The sequence below is a fragment of the Habropoda laboriosa genome, unplaced genomic scaffold (genome assembly GCF_001263275.1).
Source record: "Habropoda laboriosa isolate 0110345459 unplaced genomic scaffold, ASM126327v1 scaffold440, whole genome shotgun sequence".
In the NCBI taxonomy this organism is placed as follows: domain Eukaryota; kingdom Metazoa; phylum Arthropoda; class Insecta; order Hymenoptera; family Apidae; genus Habropoda; species Habropoda laboriosa.
In genome coordinates, this window is record NW_017100710.1 from 631,231 (window position 1) to 658,790 (window position 27,560).

The window sequence follows — 27,560 nt, forward strand, 5'->3', positions numbered from 1 at the left end:
AGAAGTGTATCGTGCGAATTCTCCCGAACTTTCCGGAATTTTCCGCAACTTTCCGTGTGTACCCATTAAGGTACTGGCGGATACTAAATGCTCGTATATTTGATGTACAGCGTGAAACAATAGTTCTTTAAATATCTGTATATGCGAAATGTGTGTGACAAAAGCTCTGCACGATGCAGAAGAATTCGTTTTACGGTGATAATTTTTTCTTTTCTTTTTCCAGTTGCAGATGTACGAGAGATTCGATCGTATTTCTTGGATTAGAGGTGATCGTGAGATGCATCGATACGAATTATCGTCGTTCGGAACGCTTTTTGACAGAGTAACTTTTATTCATACAATGTATGCTATCAGAGAATGAAATGAATATTGTTTTTTGCTAATCACGTTGAGGCGAGAAATCGCTGTTGACGTTGTAATTGAACGTCTTGGATCCTAAGTTTTATGTAAATTAGGGATTTAAATAATAATATCAATCTTAAAAATGTTTCTCCCCGCATTATGACCATTTTTCAATACTATGTAACGTTTATTATAAAAATCTTCGTCTGTATTCTCGTAACTTCGCAAAGATAATTATCTCACCCAGTCCAAAACTCACGTGCTCTATTCATCTCCTCGGAATATCAAGTAGATTCATGAAAAAACTTGAATTCTCTCTTGTAAATTTCGTTGCGCTTTGAAAATATTTACGAAACAATTTCATTCAACGTTATATACATACACATTCCCGTGCAAACGGTAGCTTATCAATTTCCATCGCGGAGAAAAATTGACTCGTCTCGGTGTAGAGAAAAAAATTCTCGTCCAGCTTCTTCCACAGTTGTTTTTTCCATTCGAAGCGTTTTCTTAAATGATGTAAAACAGGCGCTAATGCTCGTTGCGATACCCGTTTCGCCAATAATCTCTAATTATACAGAATGGAAAGCGCAATTGGAGTGCCACAAAGTGTGGCGCGCAGTTCGTGGTCTCAGAGATTCGTTAATGGGCTGCGAAAGAAGAGGAGATTACATCATTTCTCGTGGAAGCCAATACCTCGCGGTGCCGGTGCCGGTGTCGGGAATCGAGGACGCCAGCTATAATCAGAATCAATCGTCCTGTTAACGAGGTAGTAATTCTTCCCTCTCGAACGAGGTGGCGACGAGAAAAACCGGCGGGCAGGCAGGCAGGCACGGTGGAAGTGTTGCAATACGCTTGGTTACGTCCCCCCACGGCCGTTCGAATCTGTACTGTTTAGAGGAAAGGAGAGAAAGAGAGGATACAGCCCTGTAAGAAACAACGTAAATTGTTAAGGCCAGGCCCTGCCTAGTTGTAAATTAGAAAACAGGCAATCTCGCTCGGCTTGGCTGTTTTCCCGTTTCGTTCTCTTTCTCTCCTTCCCCTTTTCATCCTGTTGTAACTCCGCTCTTGTGTTTCACTCTTCCAACTTCTCTCCCGATATAGTTCGCTCCGTCCTGTTTCATCCCGTGTGCACGAGGGTTTAGTAGGGGCCATAAAAAAAAATAAGGGAAGAGCGCAGAGAGGGTCTTAGAAATCCGGCCAAAATTAAGCCGAAACTTACGGGCCAACCCCCGTGTAAGCGACAGCATCGTTCGAGCATCTGTTCGCCTGTTCGCCATTAATTAACTCGTTTTCTGGCCCTTTATGAGCCGTTTGATCTCCGCTTTCGCGTAATAAAATTCGCCGCCAGGGACCGTTTCGAGAGACCGGATTAAGGATCGGACTTAAGGTGGCGACGCACGTGGCCTAGTAACGTTTTCATGTCTCTCTTTGGCGACAGTATGTCATTTTCTCTTCTGGAGAGACTGGAATTTTTCTGAATTGCCGATGGACAATTTGAACAGGGATGTAATATGGACATTTTAACGGGTTAAATGTCCCGTACAATTAAAGAGCCTGGGACAAGAATTAGGCAACTTCAAGGTATACAATTTTTCAATAGGCAAAAAATATAATAAAAAATTCAACATTATTAGTTAGGAACTTGAATCACCAAATTACCTTCACCTAACATTTGAGCTATACTTTGGTATATTAATATGTATCGGAGATAGTACATTAAAATTTATCACTGATGCACAATGCCCAACAGTATTTTCGCTCAAGAGATGGCACAAACTTCCATGTCGCATGATCCACCAGTGGGTTGTTACAATTAGCAGAACTGAAATAAACGTGTAACACAGAGAAAATCGAAATGTCGGTATTCGCCAAAAGCATGAATTTTCTCTAATTAAATGCTCCACCTGCTTACTTTGAGAAAAGAAACAAGCAATCACTCCCTAAGCGTATTAACTATTTGAGCCAGAAGAAGCAAGGTATTACAGTTTCCTTTTGTCGTCAAAGGTCCCCGTTTCTCATCGAGAATTCGTTTGAAAAACCACCTTAATGCACGTATTGTGACACCCCTGGTAAATTTCCGCTCGCGCCTCCTACAAAGGGCGTATCCTTCTATCGCGACAGATTCATCTTGTTAATGGAGTGACGCGCGTGATTTCATTTTCATTTATTAATTTCGTTAATGGCATAATCTCCAGTTTATATTCGATTGCTGTCGGCCAGCCTGTGCGCGGCATCTCGAATCAATTTTCCAAGAACGCCCGGTAGAAGAGAGTGGAAAAAGGTGGCGGGATACTCGCGCGCGTGTTCCCCCTTCAGGAGCGTCTGTAAAAAATTAATTTTCTTAATGCAACACTATCTGCGAAATGAGGTGAGCGCCGAGATTGCGAAATAATTAGTGTTTCCCGTGGTTCGTGCGCGCACGCTCAAGGAGGATTTTCCGCGTCTCGAGATAACTTTGCTCTCCATAGACGTCGTGTCGTCGCGACCTTTGAAATATTCCGATCTTTTCTCAGTAACCTTCCCATCATACGTAAATCAGCCTTCTTCTACCAAAGCGTTTCCTAGATCTTTCGGTTGTCAAATTTTTCCGGGTTTTAGGTAAGATATACAATCACCCTCTTCTTTCTTACAGTTTAACCCTCATACGCTCCTCGGGTGAAAATTCACCCATAGCCTCTTTCCAGATGCTGTACCATGTTTGATTTCTTTCTGAATGTGTTGTAATTTCGTGTATTTGAAATTCACAAATTTAACTAACTTTCAATGAAACATAGCGTGAAAGATTACTAATAACATTAAGCAAAATGTAGAGCGCCAATGGGTAAAATCTCACCCGAGGATCTCTTGCGTAACTATTTCTGAGGAACTTATGATGGTTAATCAGTTCTCAATTTTTCGTTCGTGTATAAAGCTCCTGTTATGTACGCTGGCGTTCGTAAATATTAGGACACCCGTTATGTACGTACGAAAACTATTTCTGCTTTTTTAATTAAATAAAAAATTAAATTACATTTCTGCGTCATAGTTGGTATTAGTATGATTTAAATTACATTTCTTCGCCACAGCTAATATTAGGACACCCCTTATATTACAGAAAGTATTGCATGATTTAAATTACATTTCTTCGTCAAAGTTGGTATTAGAGCACCCCTTATGTTACAGAAAGTATTGTATGATTTAAATTACATTTCTTCGCCATAGTTAGTATCAGGACACCCCTTGTGTTACAGAAAGCATCGTATCACGCATCAGTAAAAATATATGTACTCTTTATATTACAAGATTCTAAATGGAATAATTTTTTTTTATTACCTTAATGATTTTGTAACGACTCTCTAATTTTGCTTTATATTCGGTAAGTGTCTAAATACTTATGAACGGAGGTGTGCATCGATGTTTTAGCGAAAAAGTCTATAAGAATGTTTATGAAAACTGTTTTACGAGTTATTGCCGGTTTTGTTCGTTTCTCTTCGAACGATTTCTCTTGTAGCGCGGTTCTGGAGAATAATCAAACATCTCTGCGGTGATCGAGACGAATAAATTCCAGTGGTAAAGGAACACCTAAACAATTTATTTCGTATAACGATTATTAGATACGACCAAGTGCCGTAACGGAGTCTCCGTAATAAATTTTACGTAATTACCTGGTGTGCGGGTTTCTTCCTTTTTTACTCTCATTTTCTTTCTCTCTCTCTCTCTCTCTCTCTCTCTCTCTCTCTCTCTCTTTGGTTCTATCGACTTCGTGGAAGCGGAACTGCAGATAGTCGATATTCGAATCGCTCGTACGACGGCTTCGAGGCAAATTTATAAGGACGAAAGCTTAGGAATTTTCCTTGGAAGTTAACGATCTGACCTGGCAAATCGTTACGGCTGATAATTAAATGTAGCATTTGAATCTTTTTTTACACAATTTTTCCCCCGAGAATTATATTAAATTAGACACGTTGCTTTAGAAATTGAAACGATATAACGGAGGATCAATTTTTCTGCAGGAAATAAGGTTGAAAGTCTTGTATCTGTCTCGATGTTGTGGAACTTATTGCGAGTGTCTCGCATCCAGTTGAATTTTGAATTGCGCGTTTCAATTCACGGCGCTATTAAGAAAATGAAATTTGCAATTCAGATACGCAAGAAAAGCTACTATTTCCTACGCCCGGATTGACGTTTGCCACTTTTCCGATGAAGAAATCGAGATGCGCCACGAAGAGCCGGAAGAAACGTTCCTCACGAGAGAATTGCAGCTCGTTGCATCTTCCTGCATTTTCTATGTGCCGGAAAATATTTAGGAAAACCCTTCGATCTTGTCTTTAAAAATGATAGATTCTGCGAAAATAACTTTACTGGTTGAAAATGATTCTGGATGATTAATTATTTCGAAGTTCAATTTTGATAGACTTAGATTTTTAGATGTTTCAAGTTGTAACTGGATTCATTGGAAATTTTTTATTTAGATCGTAGCCTAAGCTTAGAAGTTATCTTTCATCTTTCAACATTCGTGTTTATACATTTAAGGCTCGTTAATTATATGTTCTATTACTACATTTTATTTTGCCAGTCATCAATTCAAATGTCCCGAGTTTTTAACACTAACCGTACCGACACTTATCCGGGCAAATGACCGGTTACGAAATAATCATATTTCTTCCGAAAGGAATGCAGGTGATTGTCAATTTAATATAGGAAACAGCCTTTAGATAATAATAATAAAAGAAAATTACATATTTCTATTTTTAAGAAAACACAGTTTTGTACGGTTAGTGTTAATAGATGATACAGTCACCGGTCATTTGACCGGGCCATGGTACGGTTAGTGTTAAGGGTGCTTTTAAAATTCGTTACTGTTGAAACTAGTCCTATTTATATCGTATTTGGACTCATTTCCATTGGGAGAACTTCGACAATCCGTTGGTACTATTTTTACGAAGATAGCATGAAAATGATAAAAATTGAAATTTTTTATATTGACGGTATTCACTTTTTTCGTCGACGTATTTAAAGGTCAAAGTTTGGGAACTTTTTCCATTGGTAACTACTAAACGATAAATTTTTCAGGGGATATAAATCTAACTTTCTGCTTTTTTTTCAAATTTTTTAAAAGTAGAAATGTTACAAAGTGGAGGAATTATTGCGAAACGTCTTCTACTAGAATAGATTAATAATTGCTGGCCACTGTTGGTCGATAAGGATTGGAACGTCTGAAATAAAAAATCCTTTTTGATTTACAGATAAAAACGTATTAATTAAGTTTGCTAAGCTCGAAGTAGCGGGCATAATTCAGTTGAAATTAACCGAGCACCAACCAATTTCACTTCAATTTAACCGAGCATTATTGTACACAGATTTTGTGAAGTGTATCGTCGCTAACAATACCTAGCTAACATTCTGTCTCACCGTTTCTTCGCGTTGCTCTCACAAATGAAATCGCCAAAGCCTTCCGTCATCGGGCTGATTCCTCTGGCCTAACGAAATCGGTATGCGGCTACCGGGTCGAATAATTTTCTAGCATCGTCGAGGGTGGGTGGGATGGGGAATGTATTGCCCTTCCCTCCATCAGCCATCCCTCTCGTAGCAGCGACGACGATTCCCTTCCGCGTTCCGATCGAAATATGTGCGGCACGTTCCTGCAAGGTAAACTCGAAAGGTACGGAGGCCGCGGTGGTATTTGTCAAGACTCGGCAGACGTGCCCGTCGGTATCCACCAGAGATATTATTCAAGATGGAGCAGAGACGAAGGCAGCCAACACGAAAATGCCCACTTGGACAGTTGGACAGTTGGCGGTCGAGCATCTTCCTTATCCTCGTTCCTCACTCCCTGCCCCTTCCTTCCCTTTGCACACTGCGGCGTGTCCACAGGAGGTTGACGAGCGGAAACGGAGGAGGATCGACGCTGCTTCCGGCCGCCTCGCTGTCACGACGAGTTTCCACGGCGTCGCGAGGATGTCTCTATCGAGTTACGGCTTTGTTTTTGGGTCGATCGACTCTCCTCCATCGGCACTTCCACTCCCCCGGATGGACTTTCTTTGACCCCCTTTGACGTCGTTTCCAACGATAAGCATGATAGCTAGGTAAAATTGATTTCCCAAACATTTCGTGGACTATGGATGCTGGTAGATGAAAGTGGTGGTGGTGGAAGTTTCGGTACACGCCGGGCATCTCTGCTTCGTAATAATACTTTGTCCGTTGTAGAAATCGATTTCCGCCGGCTTTACATGGTAAAGAGAGTACAGCAGAGTTTATTCGTGCATCGAGGATCGAGATTCGTGGTATATGCAGTTTTTCGTGGGTTGTACGAGGTGCTTGGAATACACTCGCTGGTTTATGGTTTTTGGTTAATTAATTGGATTCTGGGCTCGGGTGGGGAATAATGGAGAAGAGGTTTTGGGAGGTGGTGAAGGTGGGCTTGATATAATTTGGTTCGATGGATAGAGTGTTTGACGTTTCTTAATTTTTCTTCCTTTAACCCCTTATGTTATCTTGATATTGATTAATTCATATATTTGTCCACTTTGTATTCCCACTGGGTCCATATGGATCAACTGAAGAAACTCGCTTTAGGAACAAAAAATAGTTCGGGAAATTAAGTTTCTTGTGTAATAGGAAATTTGTAAACGTCAGAACTAATGAAAAATTTAAAGAAAACCCAATAATTTGGGCTGGAAAGGGTTAAGGAGCAATAATTAATAAATAAGTTTATGAGACTTTCCAGAATAACAGGAAGATGAATTTTTTGTAAAGTGTACATGTACATGTGTATGTAGAATTCGATGTAACCGCGTTCGAAATGCTCAAGAAGTTGCTAATGAAAAAAAAAGGGAAAAGGGAAAACGATGGAAGAACTGGAACGATATACTGTTGAACGAGATAGCGGTTAGTATTGGCTGAAAATCGTTCGTGATTGGAATCATGGCCAATTCTATCAAAGCACTCCTGCAGCGCTGCACGATTCGTGTTTCCACTAAAAACAAGCATCGTTACAAAAACGCAACGCAAGGAATATCAATGCACCGAAATCACTTCACCCGTACGAAGTGATCCCGGGATCAGAATCGCTTTTAAATAATTTTTTCTGATCGATGAATCGGAATAAATTGAGAACTAATCGACTTAACAAAGAATTCTGATCCTGCAATTAACAAGGAAAGAATGAAATTCTTCGTTTTTATTAAAGAGCGCAATGTTAACTATTTGCGATTCTGTTTTGTTTCGTTCTTCTCAGTTTTGTGTCTCACAAAGAAAAGGATAGCACCTTTACCAATGCAAGTTGACACAGTAATACATAAGCGAGGCGGTTAAATTGTGCTTGAAATATCGTCTACGTTGCAATGCCTTAGTAAATATAAAAAATTTCAACTTCTATAATTTTCATCCTATCTTTATAAAAATAGTACCATTTGACTGGTGAAGTTCTCCCGATGGAAATGAGTCCAAACATGACATAAATCGGACTAGTTTTAACAGTAATCAGTTTTAAAAAAACCCAGAAAAACCCGGGATTTTGAAACGGTAAATGTAGGCCGATTTCTGTCGTGTTTGGACTCATTTTCATCGGGAGAATACCACCAATCCATTGCTACTACATTCATAACGATAGGATGAAAATGAAAGAAATTGAAGTTTTTAACATTGGGTGATTCTTTCTCCCTTATTCTCATTTTATCTATTCTTTTTCCTCGTCGAGCTATTCTAAGGACAATTCCTGGAGCCAAAATGCTACCCTGTTCGCGAGAATTGAAATGAATTTATTCGATTTTGTTCAATTTAACCGAGCATTACTGTAACCCCTTACACAATCATCGAATGGCATTTACCTTTATTCGAGCTCTTCGATCATTTAACACTTCTCCAACCCTCTCGAGCGTCCTTCTTTCGTTTCGGACGTCACGAATTCTCACGGCAAAGGGGGTGACTTTTTTCCGTTAAGGAATTCGATTAGGCGTCGTTCATTGTGTAAAGGTTACTGCAGCGAAAGCATCGCCGGCTCGTTTCAACGAAATTCCACTCGTTCTCCGTCTCTTTCTCCCTTTCGCGCTCAGTTACAGGAGTAGAAGGAACCGGTCGAACTCTGCCTGGTAACCTATAACGAGGAAGAAAGCTTTCTTTATCTGGGTGGCAAAATCGAATTGTCGTCCCTTCGTCTCGCGGGCTCTTTCTCGCAGATTCTCGCACCTTCATTCGTCGAGGCTGTGAGGAGTTCGTGAAAACATTTCATCCGAACGTCCGACCGTCTCTCGTCTGCTATTCAACTCCCCGCAGAAGTTAAGGACTCGTTGATGAAGCGAATCGGATAGTCCTCGCAGAAAATAATCCGACCGACGCAGAATTCAGTCCCGCGGGGAGGAAACTCTCGTTGAAAACTCCCGGTTGATATTGTTGATTCGTGATATGAGAAAATCCATTTGGGCATCGCTAAACTTCCCCTATTTAATTTGCGTCGCATTTCTGGAGTTTCACCAAATATCTTGGTTCATAGTGCAGCGTTAATTTTGGTTTTATTAAGTTTCGAAATGGGCTATTTGCTATGAACTTTGTGTATTAACTTTACAATAATTTTGTATAATTTTATGAACCTACCATTTTGTAGCTTTGTTTGTATTCCATTCTAGATATCCTATAAAGTTTTAAAAGGTCTACTTTTTTGAGATATTCAAGGGGAGATAGAAAGGATATTCTCACATATTATTTAACGAAACCTTTATGATATTGTTTAAACAAATCCTTCAATTTTACAATTTAGAAGTTTGAAAGTTAAAGAACTTCAAAATTTCAGTACTTGGAGATTTAAATTATAAGTTTGAAAATTGAAAGATTGGAGAAACGAAGTATACTCAGAAATCTGAAAGCTAAGAACTCCAGAAATTCAGAAATGTGGAAACCTGAAAATTGCGAAGCTTAGTAAATTGGAAACGCGAGGATTTAGGAACTTAAGAATTGCAAATAGCTTAGAAATCTGAAAGTAAAGAAATTGAGAAATTCGGATATTTGGAAACTTAGAAACGCGAGGACTTAGGAATTCGAGAATTGCAAAGAAACAGCTCAGAAATCCGAAAAACTCGGAAATTCGCGATGAAAAGAAGTGGAGGACACCTTCCGTATTCCGCGCCAACCAGTTCGCGAAGGAAAGCACTCTTCCTTTTATCTTCCCTTTGTCCACAACTTCGCCGTTTCACGCTTCCGGCGAACTTCGAGACCTCGGAAACGCGCGTTTCCTCGTTCAAAAACTGAAATTCACTTTTCCTCGTTTCGCACCTACCCCTTGGCTAACTTTCCAGCTAGGCGAAAACCGCGTGGAAATTCAACGGGAAACGCTCGAAGGCGCGAATTGACGGAACGGAAAGAGTCCATCGATTGGGATCGTCCGCCAATTTTCTTCCCGTTTGTTTTTCTCCTCGTTGTTTTAAACGTCTCTTACCTCTTGGTAAGCGATAGCTTGATCGAACAAGCCCTTGGTTAATAGTTAGCGCGGGCAGAGAGGGCTGACTCGTCTGACTAGAATAGCGAGAAGGAGCAGGAAGGTTCGAGGTAACTTAAACAGAGGGTAACAAGAAGTAGCAAGTAATAATTGAGTCAGGCAAGTATGCAGCAGACCATACTGGCAACCTGCAGAACGTCGATGTAGATGTACCTGACCGGAATTCGAAAACAGACACGAAGGGCGGAGAAGGAGGAGGAGGAGGAGGCAAGCAATTCCGTGGACTTCGACGATGGAAAATGAAGATCTTCTAGCTCGCCGATCGTATAGAATTTTGGTGTTTCTTGGAATTTAATGCAATCTCAGGTGCAATCAGGGCAACTGAGAATGGGAGTTTCTGATTTTTCCAAAGTATTCCGCTTGGTAAAACAGTGCAGATGAGAGTAAAATTTGTAATAAATGGAAAAAATGGAATTTCTGATTTAAGGTCAGGTACAATTCTACCTGATTATCTTATTTCGGTGTTACTATTTGAGGCTTCCGGGTGTACGCCGTGTCCAACAGAAATTATATGTATTTCGACGTTTCACCAGCACTGCAGCCAGCTTCTTCAGTGTCTGGAGACGCAACTGATAATGGTGTGCGTCAGGGTGTTCACTCCTATAAGTACCCATGTTCATTTGAATCAATTAAAAATCAATTAAAAGTCCGTTAAATCCAATTAAAAACCAATTAAATTCCATTAAAATCAGTTCATTAACGGGAGGAGGGTGCTCCAGATAGGGTTGAGTTGGTAACCTGTGTCTCTATTGATGTTATTACGGTTTTTCATGATTTCTAAGGATTTCCTACATTTGCGTGGGAAATATCCTTCGAATCTGGCTAAAACTTTTGTTTTATCGAACAAAATCTTGCGCCCTGTCTGTATGTACCCTAGTCTGGTGCATCTCTCATGTTCTTTGAGACGTGTACTCACGCTCCTCCCAGTTTCTCCGATGTACACGGTATTTCGTAGACTCCTGCTGATGAAAAACGTGGAAGTGGGTCCTTGGAGGAGGTGAGGATTTGACAAATTTTAGTGTGTGTGGTTAAATAATAACACATTATTTCGGTTCTTGTATGTACACAGAAAAATTCCGATCTTTCTATTGCACACGAAATTTCGTTCGAAATTAATTATTCCAACTGTGACGTTTAAAGAATTTACAAAGAGATACTAAAAACATTTTGAAAAATTTTAATTCTTTATCGTAACGAAGAAAACTCTGACACTCTGTGCGCGAGCGTTTATTCGAAGTTTCAATTTCAAAGTTCTCTTTATAAAAGTTTACAAAGCTTTGAGTTTTTAATTATATATCGAGTTACGTTCAAAGATTTTCTCAAAGTAACGTGGATTTAATAGAGAGAATAATTTTGAAAAGATACACTTGAGAGAAACACCGACAAAACACACCTCGACGTATCAACCGAGAAAAGAAATCGAATTTGCTGTTACCATTAGGAAAGTATTCTTAAATACTACATATTCAATTAAAACGAATTTTTAATTTTACGTTTGAACAAATTTCACGTATTAAATGTATCTAGTTTTTTATTTTCACACGTTTCTATATATTTATTGCTCGCTACGTATTTACAAACGAGAAACCGTCGTCCATTACATTTTCGTCTGCATTCATACACGAGGATAACGTTAAAAACTGCCCTAATAAAATGTAACTCGCGGAGAAAAAATTCCACCTAAACATCAATCTTAACAATAAGCAGAACGGACCATTTCTTCAACTTTATTTCCCAATTTACTCATCCTAAAATCCCACGATTCTACAATCTTCGCGCTGCACGCCGTAATGTTTAATCTCAAACACCAGATAATTCCTCGCACGGGTGTCAACAAAAAAAGAGACTATTTATAAATCAATTAAAACTAGGAACAACGATTAATTCAACACCATTCCGTCGTCTACTCTAAAACGACGAACAACAAATTCAGCAATTTTAAAAGCTACATAAAAATCTCACACCTTTTCTCGTCCTTTCATCTCGACTCGGTGAAAAAAATTCCGCGAGTCTACGTCATTGGCTGGCCGCGTTTCCGAAGTTGCCCGTTTGGCGGCGATATGAGCGTACCGATTCGGGATCATCCCAAACGATTCCTCGTTAGCGATCGATGCGAATCAGGCTGCGGGACGTCCACGTGTGGAAAAGTGGCTCGGTTTCGAAGGTGACACGTCCGGATGCTGAGAAATGTCCCAGAATAACCTTCTGCAAGGATACAACTGTGAGTAAATCCTCGGCTGGTGAAAAACATCGAATCGACCAATCCTCCACTTTTTCCTATATTTTTTTTTTTTCCCCTCTTTTCCTTTCCTCCACACTTTCCTTCCTCTTCCGTGTACGGCTCCTCTCGCACAGATTCGATTGGCGTTATCGCCGCGGTGAATTGGCTCTCGCCAGGCGATCTGTCGCTTGTCCCACCGTGAAAAATGAGCTGTGATAATGGCGGCTTTCGTTTATTTGCGACCAGCCTGCCGGAAAAAAAGGCGAGGACCGACGATGTCGGACTTCTGCCGATCGCGACGCGAACCTCCCGTGTGTGCCTCTTTTTGACAGTTTTCCTCGTCCTTCCGGCCGCGATGCAAGCCACCGGCTTCCAGTGGCTTCCTCGATTTCGACGGTCACGTTCGTCAAACCGCGGTATCGTTAATTCTTTAACGGTGGATCCGTCAGTAATACGTGCGTTCTTCCGCGTCTTCTCGCTGTTGTACGGATCGAGACTCCGGCCACTGGGTGGTGATTTTGTGTCGGTGAGCTGACAGGATCATCAATCGTCTTATACAGACTTCAACGTGTATGTATATATGTATATGTACTTACGTATGATTGTTTCTCGTATGGTGATATGGTGGAGAGTGCTGCAGGAGATTGTGGAATGGATTTTTCAGTGATCATCTGGTGTTGTTTTGTGATATTTTCAAATTCTTTAAATACTTTCACGTGAGTCTTTTGTATGTGTGTGTGTAACTTTTCGTGTTATTTATGTGTACGCTTTGGAAATTATTTTTTGGTGGAAATATTGGAACTTGTGGAAGTGATTTTTTGGTAGAAATATTGGAACTTGCGGAAATGATTTCTTGGTGGAAATATTGGAACTTGTGGAAATGATTTCTTGGTGGAAATATTGGAACATACGTGCTGAGAGCGTTGGTGACCTCGAATTCCATTGTGTCGGCGTGTCTGTGAGTCGGTTACGGCGCATTTTTGGGGGGAAGAAGTTGGAGATTCTTTGTTAAATTTCAGAAGAAATAATCGTAATTCGCTATATTTTAGTTTCTGTTAATCTGTACTTCTTGTCGTATTATACTCAAAGATAATTGTTCGATTGAAATTTCTGTGTTTAAAGGATAACAAGAATTATAAACGAGTAATTTTTATTTAATGTACAACTTTTTATGTGGCTCCAAATAATATTTTTCAGAACAATCAGTTTGATTAGATTTGCTTTACAGTTCAAGTTAAGGTTTGTTAATAATTCTATTTTTCCTTTAATTTATATAAATGCAATGGTTTCTGTGCGGAGTTAAACGAGTCAATATCACGAATGATGATGTATCGAGGGATACATATTCCTGCGGTCGGGTGCAACATTGTCTCAGGCCCATGGATAAAACGCTCGACGAAAGCGTTACATTGTTTCAAGAGGCATCTGTATCGTCGTTTCCATTTAAATCAGTGTCACTCAACTAGCGGATCATTTAGAATATCATCCCGCGACGTCTTCTAATGAAAACGGCTTTCAATCTCGTTCCACAGCATCGAAATTCTGTGGTCCACGCCTCTGATGAAATACAAATTGAAATTATTCGTTTCGGCACGACTTTATAGTCGTGTAAAATATATATACATTTTTTTAATAAAAATAGACTATTAAATTTCAGTTATATTTTCTTTTATCGTACATTTAAAAGTATATTCGTTAAAAAAAGTATTACGAATTGATGATCGATGGTAAAAGAAATTTTATGGTTGTTTTTCTTATTAACAAATTAAACCAGAAATTATTAAGATGCTTTTGCCTAAACGTGTGATGACTTTTATTGAAGTAAAGAAGTAATTATTTATGCCAATTTATTTTCCATTGATCATTTCAATTTCGTAGCCCTTTCTATACCTAAATATACGAAAAGGGAGAAAATATTAAATCTGGTCCGCCTCTCACATAGAAATTTAAACTTTCTAAATTTACAATTAAAAACGAGTCAAAATTATGATCAACGATTTTGCTTTAATCCTTGCAAATGTGAATACATTTTATATTCAATACAGACATAATAGTACAATTCAAAATTGAAAATATTCAGGAACTCGTCTTCTCCAGTTAACTTTTTTAATTTATAAAGAAAATTACAAGAAGTTCTTTCAACAACTTTCTGATTATTGGCCGAAAGGATAATCCAGGACGTGTCGAATAAAGATCAGCTTGATTAATTCGTCCTGCAACAGCATCAATTATAATTCCTATCGATTGAACGGTTCATGAATGAATTACATCTGTTAATATCTCCGGTTAAAGTTTTATTAAAGTTTATTCAAATCTTCGTTGAAGCTACTCATTCACGAAGAATTGTTGCAAGAATAATCATCCCAATTGGAACTATCGCACACACAGAGTTATGGCAATAGTATCGAAGTCCAGACACAAAGAGGGGAGAAATGCAAATCGAGTCTCGCTGATCTTTATCGAATCCCTGGAACTAACACACATACACAGCAGTGGATAGTTCGTTCGATGCTTTCGTGTTAGTTGTAAGGATTCGGTAAATATCGACGAGACTCGCTGTATTATCTCGAAGCTCTCGAGCTTTTAGTCAATATCACATAAGTAACACAATTTATTCATTTATAGCCATTATGAATTCTTTTAGCTGGACGCGATCAAATTTCGCAAAGAGCATACAGGATACGGCGAAGAGTAACAGCAGTTGCAGTAGGCAATGGATTATTAAATAAAAAAAGGGAAAAGTATAGGGGAAAAAGGGAAACGTAGAGATGAAGAGGGAGAGAGAGAGAAGGGGAAAAGGATTATTTTGCCACGGGAGGTATTAGAGTACAAGAATATCGTGCACTCCTTTCTCAGAAAGAATCTTAAAAGCTTTAAAAACATATGCGCGATCCTCCTTCTTAATCCTCGACTTCAGAATTTCAACGGAGATATAATAGTATCTCGAAGATAGTTGTTCAACAGTGCCGGTTTAATCTCCGGTTTCCCTGGAAAATTGCTCCGTAAACAGAATCAACACGAAGATCGTTACTGTATTACTAATTTACGAGGTTCAGGTCGAAGAGTTCGTGATGTAATCACCGATATCGATGAAACTTTGGTGTATGGTAGTACTAAAAAAAATATTTGACACGTATTTTTTTTTATCGACGATTGTGTACACCGAAGGGGTAAAAATCGCCCTGAAAAACGAGGGTAGTATGTATATTTGGTCAAAATGTTTTTTATTTTTCAAATTTGTTGTTGAAGAATACTCTAAATTCTCTATCTCTGTTTTCGAGATATTGGAATAAATGTATCTAACTACCTCCAATTTTCAGGGCGATTTTCATCCCTTCACTGTGAACGATTGTCTAAATAAAACAATACGTGTCAAATATTTTTTTCTAGATCTACTATACTAAGTGTGGGGTACTCTAATTTTTATCGTGTAACGTGTGGTCCTTTGTGTACCGATGGGTGAAGTTTCGTGGCTTTGCAGCTGGTGAAGAAGGAGGTGTTTGCAGTGACAGAGAAAAGGTGGACAAAAGTGAGAAATGTTGAAGGACCTTACTGCAAGGACCTTGAATGATTTTTCCATGGACCTTGAATAATTTTTGCAAGGGTCTTGAATGCTCTTTGCAGTGAGGCCTTTTTTTATCATTAAGGTATTGGATCACTGCTCGTTTTCCACTTTTCTCCATCTACTCCAGCGCTGCTAATATCTCTACATCACTAGTTAGAGAGAGAGAGAGAGAGAAATTCCATATATCAGTGCACAGATGGTTGCATATTATATACAGTGAACATTATAAGTAACTAGAAAGACAAATAAGAAGATACTGTAAAAATGATTGTTTCAAATCCACTCTTGTACAGAAAGAACACTTGTGACGAACTTATTGAGCAATCGTAGAATTAATTAATGTAACATTAAATCCTGGTTGGTTGTTTGACGAAACCAGAGTTTTTTCTTCAAATAGTCTACTCATTTCTGAGACAAGGTAAGATGTTTTAATGAAACGTCGTTCAACTGTTTAGGGGAGACCCAGTACGAGGATACGCAGGTGCAATTCACTCGTCCCATTCCGGATGAAGTAATCAGGTGAGCTTAAATAATTAGAATTGTGTCTTGTATTACAGTTGTATTTTGTTTGAAATTTTAATCCTGAAAATTTAGAAAATATGATAAAACATTGTGTGGAAAATATATTGTTTGTTTCGATATTGTTAAAGATATATTTTATCGTTGATTTTTGTGTCTCTAGTGTTTATGAAGTGTACGTGAAAGAAGAAGCTGCAAATTCTGAAGGGAGGAATGATGTCACTGTTGTACCGAGTTTACCATCCACAAATGATCATCAATTAATTCAAGTAATTATCAGTGCTGAATTAACAATTATGTTTATTTACGTCGAGTGTGAAATTGACAATTATTTTGATTTATGTTAATTACAATCGTTAATATTTGTAACATAATATGTAGCAACTACTGTAATTTTTTGGGTTGCAAATATATTCTATAGAAATTCAATTTTGTTTATTTCTAGAATGATTGCATGAACCTAGATGTTGCTATAGATTCTGACGTGATTAATATCGATGGTGCTGTGACGAAGTTTCTTGGTAAAGATGCTTTCAAATATAAGGTAACAATATGGAAAATGTTCTTCTTTATTGTAGTATTATAAGTTAGTTAAACAATATTCACTGCTTGTAGATTCTTGATCAAAATGTTAATTCATCCGAAGACAATGTTATGGTGTATTCGCACCCGGTTGTCGACGGGCCCTCATCGTCCAATACACGTTTGATCGATAAAGATGATCCTAGATCGAAACTTCATTTCGTGAAATATTTGAAGAGAGATGGGAAGACGCTGAAAATTTGGGAATGCGGAATCTGTGAGTAATTTACCGATTTAAATCATTTTTAATCGACTATCCCCATGTGCTGTTTCACTTTATAACATCTGAAAATTTGAAAAATTGAAAATTAAAGAATTTAGAAGTTAACAAAGATTGGAAATTTGAAAGCTTAAAAATTTAGAGATTAAAAACTTTGAAAATTTGAAAGTTGGAAAATTTTATCATTCGAACAATTGGAAATTCGAAAATTTGAAGATTGGAAAATGTGAAAATTCGGTAATTTGCTAATTCGAAAATTTGATTGTTCGGAAACGTGAAAATTCGAAAACTTGCCAATTGGAAAATGTGAGAATTCGATAATTTACCAATTGGAAAGTGTGAAAATTCGATAATTTGCCAATTGGAAAGTGTGAAAATTCGATAATTTGCCAATTGGAAAGTGTGAAAATTCGATAATTTGCCAATTGGAAAGTGTGAAAATTCGATAATTTGCCAATTGGAAAGTGTGAAAATTCGATAATTTGCCCATTGGAAAATTTGAAAATTCGATTATTCGAAAATGTGAAAATTCGGTAATTCGAAGATTGGAAAATTTGACAATTCGAACGTTAGAAAATTCTAAAATACGCAAATTCAATTTTCAATCTGAAGCTTCAAAGTTTTGCGTAACGCTTCTTTTCCACAAAATCGTTGACATAAATCGCACGTAACGCGAAAACACAGCATGGTAAGCTTGACATTCGATTCAGGTTCGAAGGAGTTCCGGCATCAGTACACGTTGATGAGACATTTACCAACGCACACCGACGAGAGGAACTTCAAATGCGAAGCTTGCGGCAAAGCTTTTCGCCAGTTGTCGACACTGAGCCAGCACAAGGCGATACACAGTGACGCTAGACCGTACGTTTGCGAATTTTGCAAGAAAACTTTCAACAGGTCAGTCACCGTGCAATCTGTAATTCCTTAATTTCTACAATACTAAATATATTTTCGCGATAAAATCCATTTTCCTTCTTCAAATCACCTGTAATTATTAGTGTCGCGTTTCCCACACTCTATAGCACCGTTTAAGCGTCCTTTGAGGCATTTTAACTAACACAACGCTTCATATAGTAATTGAAAGTACAATTTTCACCGAGGAGAAAAAATAACGACTCGCGGATCATTAGCGTTTTGAATCGTAGCGAAACCGCGCCTGATTGTACGCGAAAAAAGCGGGAAGGAAATTTTAACGAGCTCGGACACATCTCTTTTTATAAATTAATCTTCGTAGAGCATGCTTTTTAAATGAGTCAGCTTGAACGCATTATAGCGGCGCATTAATTGAGGCAGTTTCGATTATGGGATTTATAGAAGTCTTTTTGTGAATGCACGATTGGTTCTCCCGAATTTCCTATAATTTTTCGCATATTTTTCGTATGTTGAATAAGGAATTTATTTTGAAATTAAATTACTAATTTATTATATTAACATAAGGTTGTCTTTTCGTTTGAATTTTTAATTAACGATATTTTTAGAGTGTCCACGCTGATCTCTCATCGGAAAACACATTCGGAGCATAAACCGCACAAGTGTCAGGTTTGTGGGAAGGGATTCCATCAGAAGGGTAATTGTTGATCGCTTAATTCTTCCGAAGTGTACAAGTTGTTTCAGAATCGTAAATACACCTTTAATCGACGAAACGAAATAAAGGGCAAAGGAGACACTTTAATATTTTTAAAACACAGAGAAAATAAACTTAATTAATTTCTCCATTCTCATTTAGCAAAGATTTGCAATTTTTAATCATTTCGTTTCTCCCTCTGATCACTTGAAAGTATAATTTTACCTCTTATCTTGCAAACATAACTAATCTCTCTATTCTCATTTAAGTTTCCACAAATATTTACAATTTCCAATCATCTCATTTCTCCCTCGAATCACCTGAAAGTGAAAATACATCAAATTCCAGTCACTCGAAATAAAAAACTACACTACTGTGTCTCAACTGCGCGCGTACAATGAAACAATAATGAATTTACGCGCACATTTGTACAACCCTTTTCTCCTTACTTCTGCCACGTTCACACGGTCGGAAAGTTTTGCTCGTTAAAATCTGGCACAGCCTGTACAAGGGTTAACTCCAGTGGAACGTGATATTAACAATCTGAAAACAGTCCACGAAACAGTTCTTGCTCCTCAAACACGTGCACACGTGCATGCTTGTTTTCCCTTTCCATTGGTGCACACACCGGTCGATTAAACGTGCGCCAACAATTCTGGAACAGCCTGTACAAAGTAAGTAAGCGGCGGCGGCGGAGGCGGCATCGAGCAAGCGGCAACAGTTAAATACCGTTCCGTTGTCAGGCAATTTGAGGAACCACGTGTTTACCCATACGAACGAGAGGCCGTACAAATGCGAGCTTTGCGGCAAAGGCTTCAATCAAATGTCGAATTTGGTCTGCCACAAGGTCAAAGCGCATGCACACGCGGAGAAAATGCAGTACGTGTGCGGAATCTGTGGCAAAGAGTTTCCGCGTCGATTCTCTTTGAGATCGCACGAGGAGTACAAGCACGGCATCAAGTATCGACATCCGGCCGGCGTTCAGCCGAGCATCAACGATCCGAACGTCATAAGAAAGTAGGTAGACGTCACAGAATTATTCAGCTGAACGCCGCTTAATTTGCCCATCGACAGACGTGGCCCCATCTGCCCACTCTCCCATCCTTTTCTTGTTCAATGAACGCGGCTTGAATGTTGATCTTTCCGGTAGACACGAAGCTGACGCTCGCTACTTCTTCTTTCTCTTGCGCTTCTGCAAATTCTCTTCTTCCTTCTCTATCGTTTTTCACTTCTTTTTCTTTTTTTTTTTTAAGTATGTCATGCTTCGGTGATTGAGGTTTTCAAATAGTTTCAGGGTGCATTATTGCTATGGGTGAAATAATTCAGGCGGTTTAGGGTGGAGTAACTAGAAGAGAAATTGTGTTGAAAGGTGTCTGCAAAGGTATTGCAAGGTGTCTAAGAAATTTAAGCGATTTTTAATGAATCCTTTATCACTCGAATCTATCAAAACGAAGTAAATTAGTATTGATCTTTGCAATATTAAGTACTTCTTAGTGGTAGGTACTCGCCGCATCGAATAAGAGTGATTGTGGTGACATATTTAGTTTCTATTTAATAATCCTCAGATTTGAATACTAAAGTTAGAGTTAAAAGTGAAGTTCATTACAAACAAAACTCACTGTTGTTACATCTTAACCATAATCTACGCCACGAGTGTGACTCGTTATTATAAGGGAAAGGGTTAATTGTGAAAGTGTTCTCTGATTATTGGCTAGTAGTGTATACAGATATTAGTTATAGCGAACACCGATTTTTAATGCATATTACACTCCCATTCATAAGTATTAGGACACCCGTTATGTTCGTACAGAAAGTATAAAACTGAATAAGAACTTTTTGTGACCTAATAATTTCGTACTTAATAAGTGACCTGATACTTACGAACAGGAGCGTAGTTGTACAGTTTTGCCCGAATATATTCTATACGTTCTTGGTCCACAGCCAACGTCTTGTCTGAACTTACGCATGGGTTCGTAAACGTGAAAGGGTTAAGTGTTTTGGCAGAACTTCTAGCGAAAGTTAGAAACATGCACTAGAATATTTAATTATGGAGAAACAGTGAAGTAACAGGCTTCTCAGTATTTTTTTCTTATTAAATGATTAATTAATTGAATTTCAGTAAGAACGTCAGGATCGTGCAGCTGCCTAACGGCGATCGAAACCAAACGTTCGATCTTAGGGACAAGGATCCTCTGCTAACGGTTGGTAACTTAATCGTTGTATCGAACATTATACACAGTGGTCCGTATAAGTCGCTTGACAAAAATACACGGAAATCTAAGGGAACAGGTTTTCGGATTCAGACCCGGTACGTTCTTTTTAAATGCTCCATATACTGAATTTTGCGCTGAATGAACTCTAGCGAATGAAAAGGCGAAGAATGATTTAGCGCCGAGCGACTTATCCGTCCACCCTGTATTACGGTATCTCCATTCTAAGGGAAATAAATATAAGTATGCCTTGGAAAAGTCGGACGTCATGGAGTCTGTAGTGGTAGACAAGATCGACACAAAGGCGATGGAGATGGCCCTCCTCGAAGGACAAACGCCGTTCGCCCTGTTCAAACCAGCCAAAGGAATTCCTGTTCTCGTAAAAGTCTCGCCTACTGGAACTCATAAAAACGTAACAATTTTTCCTCCTATTCGAAACTCTTTATTGAACTCTTTCTCCTTTTTCCACACCGTCATAGACACTTCTTATTTCATTTTTAATTAGGTTAACACGCCCGCTGTCACCGGAAAATCGATAACACGCTGAACGATACGTTCTGGACCGCATACGCTGCGTCGGTGACAGCGAACGTGTTTACTACCGAGAGGAAATAATTTCGTTGAATTTAAACGAGACACCCTGTATACATAGACCGAAGGAAAATCAGTTTTTTTTATCGTCTGAATTCAGATTCTAACACCTGCCACAGCTGACGATCTTCGTATGGCGGGGAAAATGAGCCTGAGCCCAACAATTTTAGCTGACGCCGACAGGATCAAGGCTGTCCAGGTGAAAGTACCTGTCGTAGCCACTGTAATTCAGAATGTAGATCCTGATGGGAAAGTGAATTTCATTATCGAACCGCCTGGTCCTGAGAACGAACACGGTGAATGCAAAAAAAAAAGCAATTTCTCTGTCACGCAATCTTCGCTTTATTACAAAAACAGAAAAAAATATGAGAAAAAGTAGATTCTTAGTATTCTTGGTAATTGGTAGAATGGTTTAGCAATAGTAATCGTTTGGCGATACGACGTTAGTCGTGTACCGGTACACCATCTGCGATACGATTCGAGAGGGACGATTTCGTTCGTCTATAATTGGCTCGTTAAAGCGGCAATGTTTTTCAAAAGTGTCGCCGCAATATGGCGTTTATTTGGTGCACTGTCGACAGAGAGCCTGGTCACAGCATTGGACTCTCAGTTCACGTACACCGAGCCGGTTAGAAACGAGCTCGATCGTCAGAATGGTCCTGTTGTGTCCTCCGCGATGGAGGATTGCAACGAGCTGCTGGAACTCGCCGCGCAGGATGACATACAGTTTGTTCGCGCGACTGAGGATGGCCGCTACGAGGTAATGATCGATCACGATCCTTTACATTGTTACGTTCACATTCGTAAATGAAGTAATTTGTCGTTGAAGTTAACGTTTTATCGGAGTCGTCGAACTTTAACCCTTTGCGGTCCTGTGTCGAGTCAGACTCGATGTAAGAATTTTTTCCATTAGATATCATATAATGATTCCTTTATGCCTTAATATTACACTGAAACTTAGTATTTTATAAGCAATATGACGTTGAAATATTGAAATAAAGGGAAACTACATGGTACTGCCCGAGAGTGACCAAATGACTAACTGGACTATTTGGACCGCAAAGGGTTAATCCACCTGTGGTGCGCGAAACTTTGGTTAAACGAAAGAAGTTACACTTGCAAAATGTGTACAAAGGAAGATCGAGGTGTTCAGAATTCAACCCATGGTTATGATTTCTTATTTTCAAGAAAAAACGAGAAACTTAGTAACAATTCTCAAGCGACAATTTTAAAATAATTCTAATAAATAAGCAGCTGTATATCTTCTTCGACTTCCCGAAAATAAGGCCAGGTTTCTAGAGATTAACCTTCACGGGTTTCTCGTTTTAATTCGGCTTGTCTGTTGTATTAAGAAATTGCAATATACTTCTGTTCAGGAAAAGGTAAACGCCACCTTTGGTAGAAAAGTAGGATAACGGTAGAAAAACCAACGATGCACAGAGACGTTAGCTCTTTTCCACCGAGCCCTTTAATTAAAACAAATTAAATTAGCCACGTACAATTATTCCCGCGGCTTGACGACATTCAATCGTTCGATTCACGTACATCCTTCGTAATTAACAACTGTCCGCAAATCAGGTGATAACGAATAGCGAGGCACGTGATCTGATGGTACAGAACTCGCATGACGTGACGATCTTCAGCGAGGAAGCGGACGCGATCAATGTGGTGAATATGCGCGGTAACGGGGAAGTCATCATCGGGGATTCCGATAATCAGATCATGGTGCTCGACTCCGCCTCCTCCCAGAAATCTATGCCGATGGACGGCATCGAGATCCTGGAGGACAAGGACATCCGGATTCTCGACAGCAAGAGCCTCGACGACCGCTTCGTGGACGGTATTAGTTTCCTCCCGCAATCGAAAATCGACGATCTGATCTTAGGCCCGAAACCTTTGTCCCTCGACGCTGGAGTTTCTGTCAGCGAGCATGACGACGAAGGTTACCCCTTTTCCGTTATTATCTAGACGATTCTGTATCTTCTCCTTTTAGGTCTTTACTCCACAGGAGGGTGTGTTTAGTGAATAAAAATGTTATTACAGGTAGTGCGATGAGTGTTTGAATCTGAATTTCTTGGAAACGATTCGAAGGCTTTTCGATAATGTGAAAATTTGAATCGATAACTTTTGAAAGTCTTGAAACTTTAGAGACTCGAGATTTATCAAGAGTTAAAATTCAAGAGTTATCGAAAGTTTCAAGAGTTTCGAATCACGATTCGATGTGATTCAATATTGTGAAAATTCGAATCATTTCGAACTTAATTCGATACTTGAAACTCTTGAAACTGTAGAGATTTAAGATTTATCAAGACTCAAAATTGAAGAGTCATCAAAAGTTTCAAGAGTTTCGGATCATGTTCGATGTGATTGGAAGTGTTTCAATATTATTAAAATCCGAATCATTTCGAACTTAATTCGGTACTTAGAACTCTTGAAACTTTAGGGACTTAAGATCTATGAAAACTCAAGAGTTATCAAGAGTTTCAAGAATTTCGAGTATCGAATCATGTTCGAAATGATTCGACTTATTCGAAGCGTTTCAGAGTCCATCACTAATTACGAATAATCCTCGTACATCATGAAAATTCGTACGGAAACCGGTGTTGAACGAAACATTGTCCAACAAAATCTTATTACACGATACATGCAAAAAATAAAAAGAAAGACTATTATTATTCAGTTTGAAATTTTGCATTTTAAGCAGTGAACACATTTTCGCTGATACGAGGTAATAAATATGGCGGGAAATATAAAATGTAGATCAAATATCACTTTTCGTGAGAATATAATAGGTGTCTGATATTTTATGGACGGTATGGTGTATGTTGAAGAAAAGATACGAGCTTCTGTCTACAAATATTAGGATACTTATCAAGTGTAGAGTAAACTTGTCAAAACTATTATGAAATTACCCAAGTTTTAAAGAATTATAGTTTTTTGCTTTTAATTTTCTTAGAAATATTAGTTCTTATACGAACACAGTAAGTAAATAAGTAAGTTTCAGTAAGTTTTCTCATGTTTTCATTTTACTTATTAATTTGCTTCGAACTTGGAATAAATAATTTTCACAATTTTAACATTAATAAAGTTAATAAAAGATTACAAACATCACTTTTACTACATTGGTTAAAGTTTGCACAGAACGTTAATGTTAATATTCCAGGGTTAAGGAAAATATAAGTTCGAGTAACTAACTTATCACGTAGTTATAGGAGTGCCTTCGAGTCAGCAAGAGCTAACAAGCATCCTCAGCCATCGAAGCGATATTTCGACACTCTCAACCACCTCCCAGCCCTCGATATCCTCCCTTCTAATGAAAAGCCACCCACCGTTGTCAATCTTAAACGAAACACTTCCCTACCTGAAGAGCAATACGAGCTTGGCAGAAGACCTCAACATGTTCAGTAATTCTACAACGGACAGTCATTCCATGTACGAATCAAAGATCAAATTACCTTCAGTCTTCGACGATACCGAACCGGATGCTGGCTTAATTCCCATCAGTCAAGCAGACATGAAGATTCTAGGATCAGGGAGCTCGAGCACCAAGGTGATAATTCAAACTCAAGATGAAAAATCCAAAAAAAAAAAAAAAAAGAAATTGGTGAAATAACTATTTTACTCTTATTCAAATTTCCCGCCGAAGGTTTTCTGCAACAAGACGAATTGTTTGCCGTCCTCGAAGTTATTCTCTGGATTGGGCGAGGTGAAGATTCTAGGCCCGAAGAATCACAGCCAGGAGATCATGACCTCGCAGTATCAGGACGTGAAGTTACTTACATCGTACGAGCAGTTTTTAAAGAACACCGCCGCGAACACGAATGGCTGCGACGGAAGCGGGGTGAATACTTCCGGCGGATGCAGGCAGGAGGTGAAGATTCTGGGGAAGAAGTTGGGAACTGGCATTATTACCAGCACCGTGGAGGGCAACGTCGTGGAAGTCATCGAGGAGAAAACTAAGCTGGTAAGAGATTCCATGGTTACCATCAATTTGTTCCTTCGTTAATCGTACGGCTCTTTCACGCACGCCTTCTCTGTTCAACGCGTTAAAGCGGGAGTTCACCGAACTGGAAGGGAATTTTGAGAATGAATTTTCCAGTGCGATGGAAAAATATCGCGCGTCGAATCGATGAAGATATTGCTGATAAGTGATTTGCCCGCTTATCTGTTCGTAATATTCTTTATTCCAGAAAGTAGTTTCAGTCAATCATGGAAGAGGTCAAAGATTTTACTTTTTTTATAATCTTCATTTGAAAAGATACAATTTTTTCGAAACATTTATCATATTTATCATTTATCATATGTATGAACAGAGAGAATAAGGTACAAGGGCAAATAATTCTGAACAATAATGTATATACAGGGTGGGCCACGTGAAATAGGTCGCCTAATTATTTTCTTTAGCTGTCGGGGTACGAGAAAATTTTTACAAGTAACTTGAATGGTTGCAAAGGGTGAGTAAGATGGAAAATACAGTCTTTTATAACTGCCATTTCTTCAGTTCCCCTTTTTTCAAGGTCACCTGTGTTTTTTTAAATAAATGTATATATTTGTTTCTGTTATATGTTGCAGCAAACATACGATCCTTAAAATGACTTTAGACTCTAAAATTTTAAATCAAATGTGAAGCTTCCTTTCATTGTTTACCATTTGAAAAGAAAGTTTTCTTTCACCTTACTCATTCTTTAAAACCACTTAAATTGCGTATGAAAATCGTACCTAACCTAACCGAGCACACGATTCTTCATGCAAATATAAGTCGAAAACGTAGAATGAACTTTTTTCATAAGAGACTTAGTTTTTCGAGAAAATTAATTTAAAGTTACTAACTTTTCCTTACTTTTAATAGCAGCGGAAATAACTTAGATGTTATATATAATACCACGAAGTCAGATTTAAAATACTCTTGCAAAGTATACAATACATCACTTTAACCCTTTCGCGATAGAATTATTTTTGAAAGAATTAATTGTTCATCTACTAATCATCGTTTCTAAATTGAAATCAATCTTTGTCCGAGTACTCAAGAGGGACACTTGCATCCCACTGGTTACGAAAGGGTTAAACACTCATTACCAATCATTACTAATTTCTCTTGCAAAATTCAATTGTTCCTTATTATCGAAATGAATTTCTATATTTATGCGAGAGAAACTCGACGCGAGATGTTAATTTTTTTTTCGAAGATCATGGATCACGGGCTGTGCAGCGGCATGGACAACACGGTGATTTCATCGCCTCGCCTGGACAGGCAGATGACGGAAAACGGCGGGCCGGACAGCTTCCTGCTTCAAGTAAAGACACTCGAGCACATTTACGATTCGCAGACAGTTGAAACAGAGAACCTTTCCGCGATCTATGCAGGCCTGTAGCCCGTGCAGCTCGGACTTTTTGAATTTCGAGAACCGTCTGAAAGACACGTCGCCGGCTGGTCATTTCGATAGAAGCCAAAAGGATTCCAGGGACAGCTTCGTCTCCGGCGGCGGTTTGCCCGATCTCGATTGATCAAGAAGTCGATTCCAAGGGCCCCCTTTTAGCCTGACTGCTGTGCTGCTGCTACCTCGTCGTCGAAACTTTCAGACCTTACGAGCGGAAATTTCGGTCTCCTCGAGGATTTCTTTTGGTGGCTGTGAAGAAGGACGGACGGATGTGATTCGATTCGTGGATGTGATTGAAATTTCGATCCGGTCTCTCTTCTCCCTTTCTCCGATTCGAACGATATTCCACGGACACGTGCAATTAGAACGATTGATTTTTCTCTCTTCTTCTTTCTTTTTTTTTTCTCTTCTTTTTCTGTTCGCTTTTTATTTTACCACCCGGGGGGGTAACGGTCGTGTGTATCGCGCGCTCAGAATACTCGCGATTCTATTTTAGAGGAGTGAGAGAGAGAGAGAGAGGAAAACGTCTCGTGTGTTAAGTCGAGGCGCGTTTCATCCGGAAGAGTTTGTCTCGGTTCTTTTCTCTCTTTTTATCGTCACATCGCGCGGATGTGAGTAAATTTTAGCACGGGAGAGACACGCAGAGATGGGTGTCAGGACGATCGTACTGTTAGGAATGTATCGGTAATTTTGGACTTTCGCGAGGTATTTGTGAATCTGAAAGGACGGCATAGTGCTAGAATGAATTAATTTTTTTTTTAGCTTTGTACCAATAGTGTAACTGAGGTTTGGGGAAAACGGAGAGAGAGGCAGATGGAATGAAAGGTAGGAGGGAGAGACAGTGAGAAAGAGGTGAGAGCATCGACGCGTGGTTATCAGTGTGAGCCTTTAGGTGAGCA

General features: G+C 39.0%; 1 protein-coding gene across 1 annotated transcript in view; it reads left to right on the forward strand.

Moving 5' to 3' along the window:
- The window catches only part of LOC108576976, a 67,234-nt gene extending 40,446 nt beyond the window's left edge, over window positions 1-26,788 (forward strand). The window contains 16 exon segments of the mRNA XM_017940052.1: window positions 16,046-16,116; window positions 16,280-16,385; window positions 16,562-16,660; window positions 16,732-16,915; window positions 17,629-17,815; window positions 18,397-18,485; window positions 19,226-19,499; window positions 20,602-20,683; window positions 20,952-21,104; window positions 21,384-21,579; window positions 21,865-22,043; window positions 22,862-23,225; window positions 24,490-24,833; window positions 24,930-25,247; window positions 26,470-26,577; window positions 26,648-26,788. Coding sequence (XP_017795541.1) covers window positions 16,046-16,116; window positions 16,280-16,385; window positions 16,562-16,660; window positions 16,732-16,915; window positions 17,629-17,815; window positions 18,397-18,485; window positions 19,226-19,499; window positions 20,602-20,683; window positions 20,952-21,104; window positions 21,384-21,579; window positions 21,865-22,043; window positions 22,862-23,225; window positions 24,490-24,833; window positions 24,930-25,247; window positions 26,470-26,577; window positions 26,648-26,788 — 2,895 coding nt within the window.
- The last annotated feature ends 772 nt before the right edge of the window (window positions 26,789-27,560 follow it).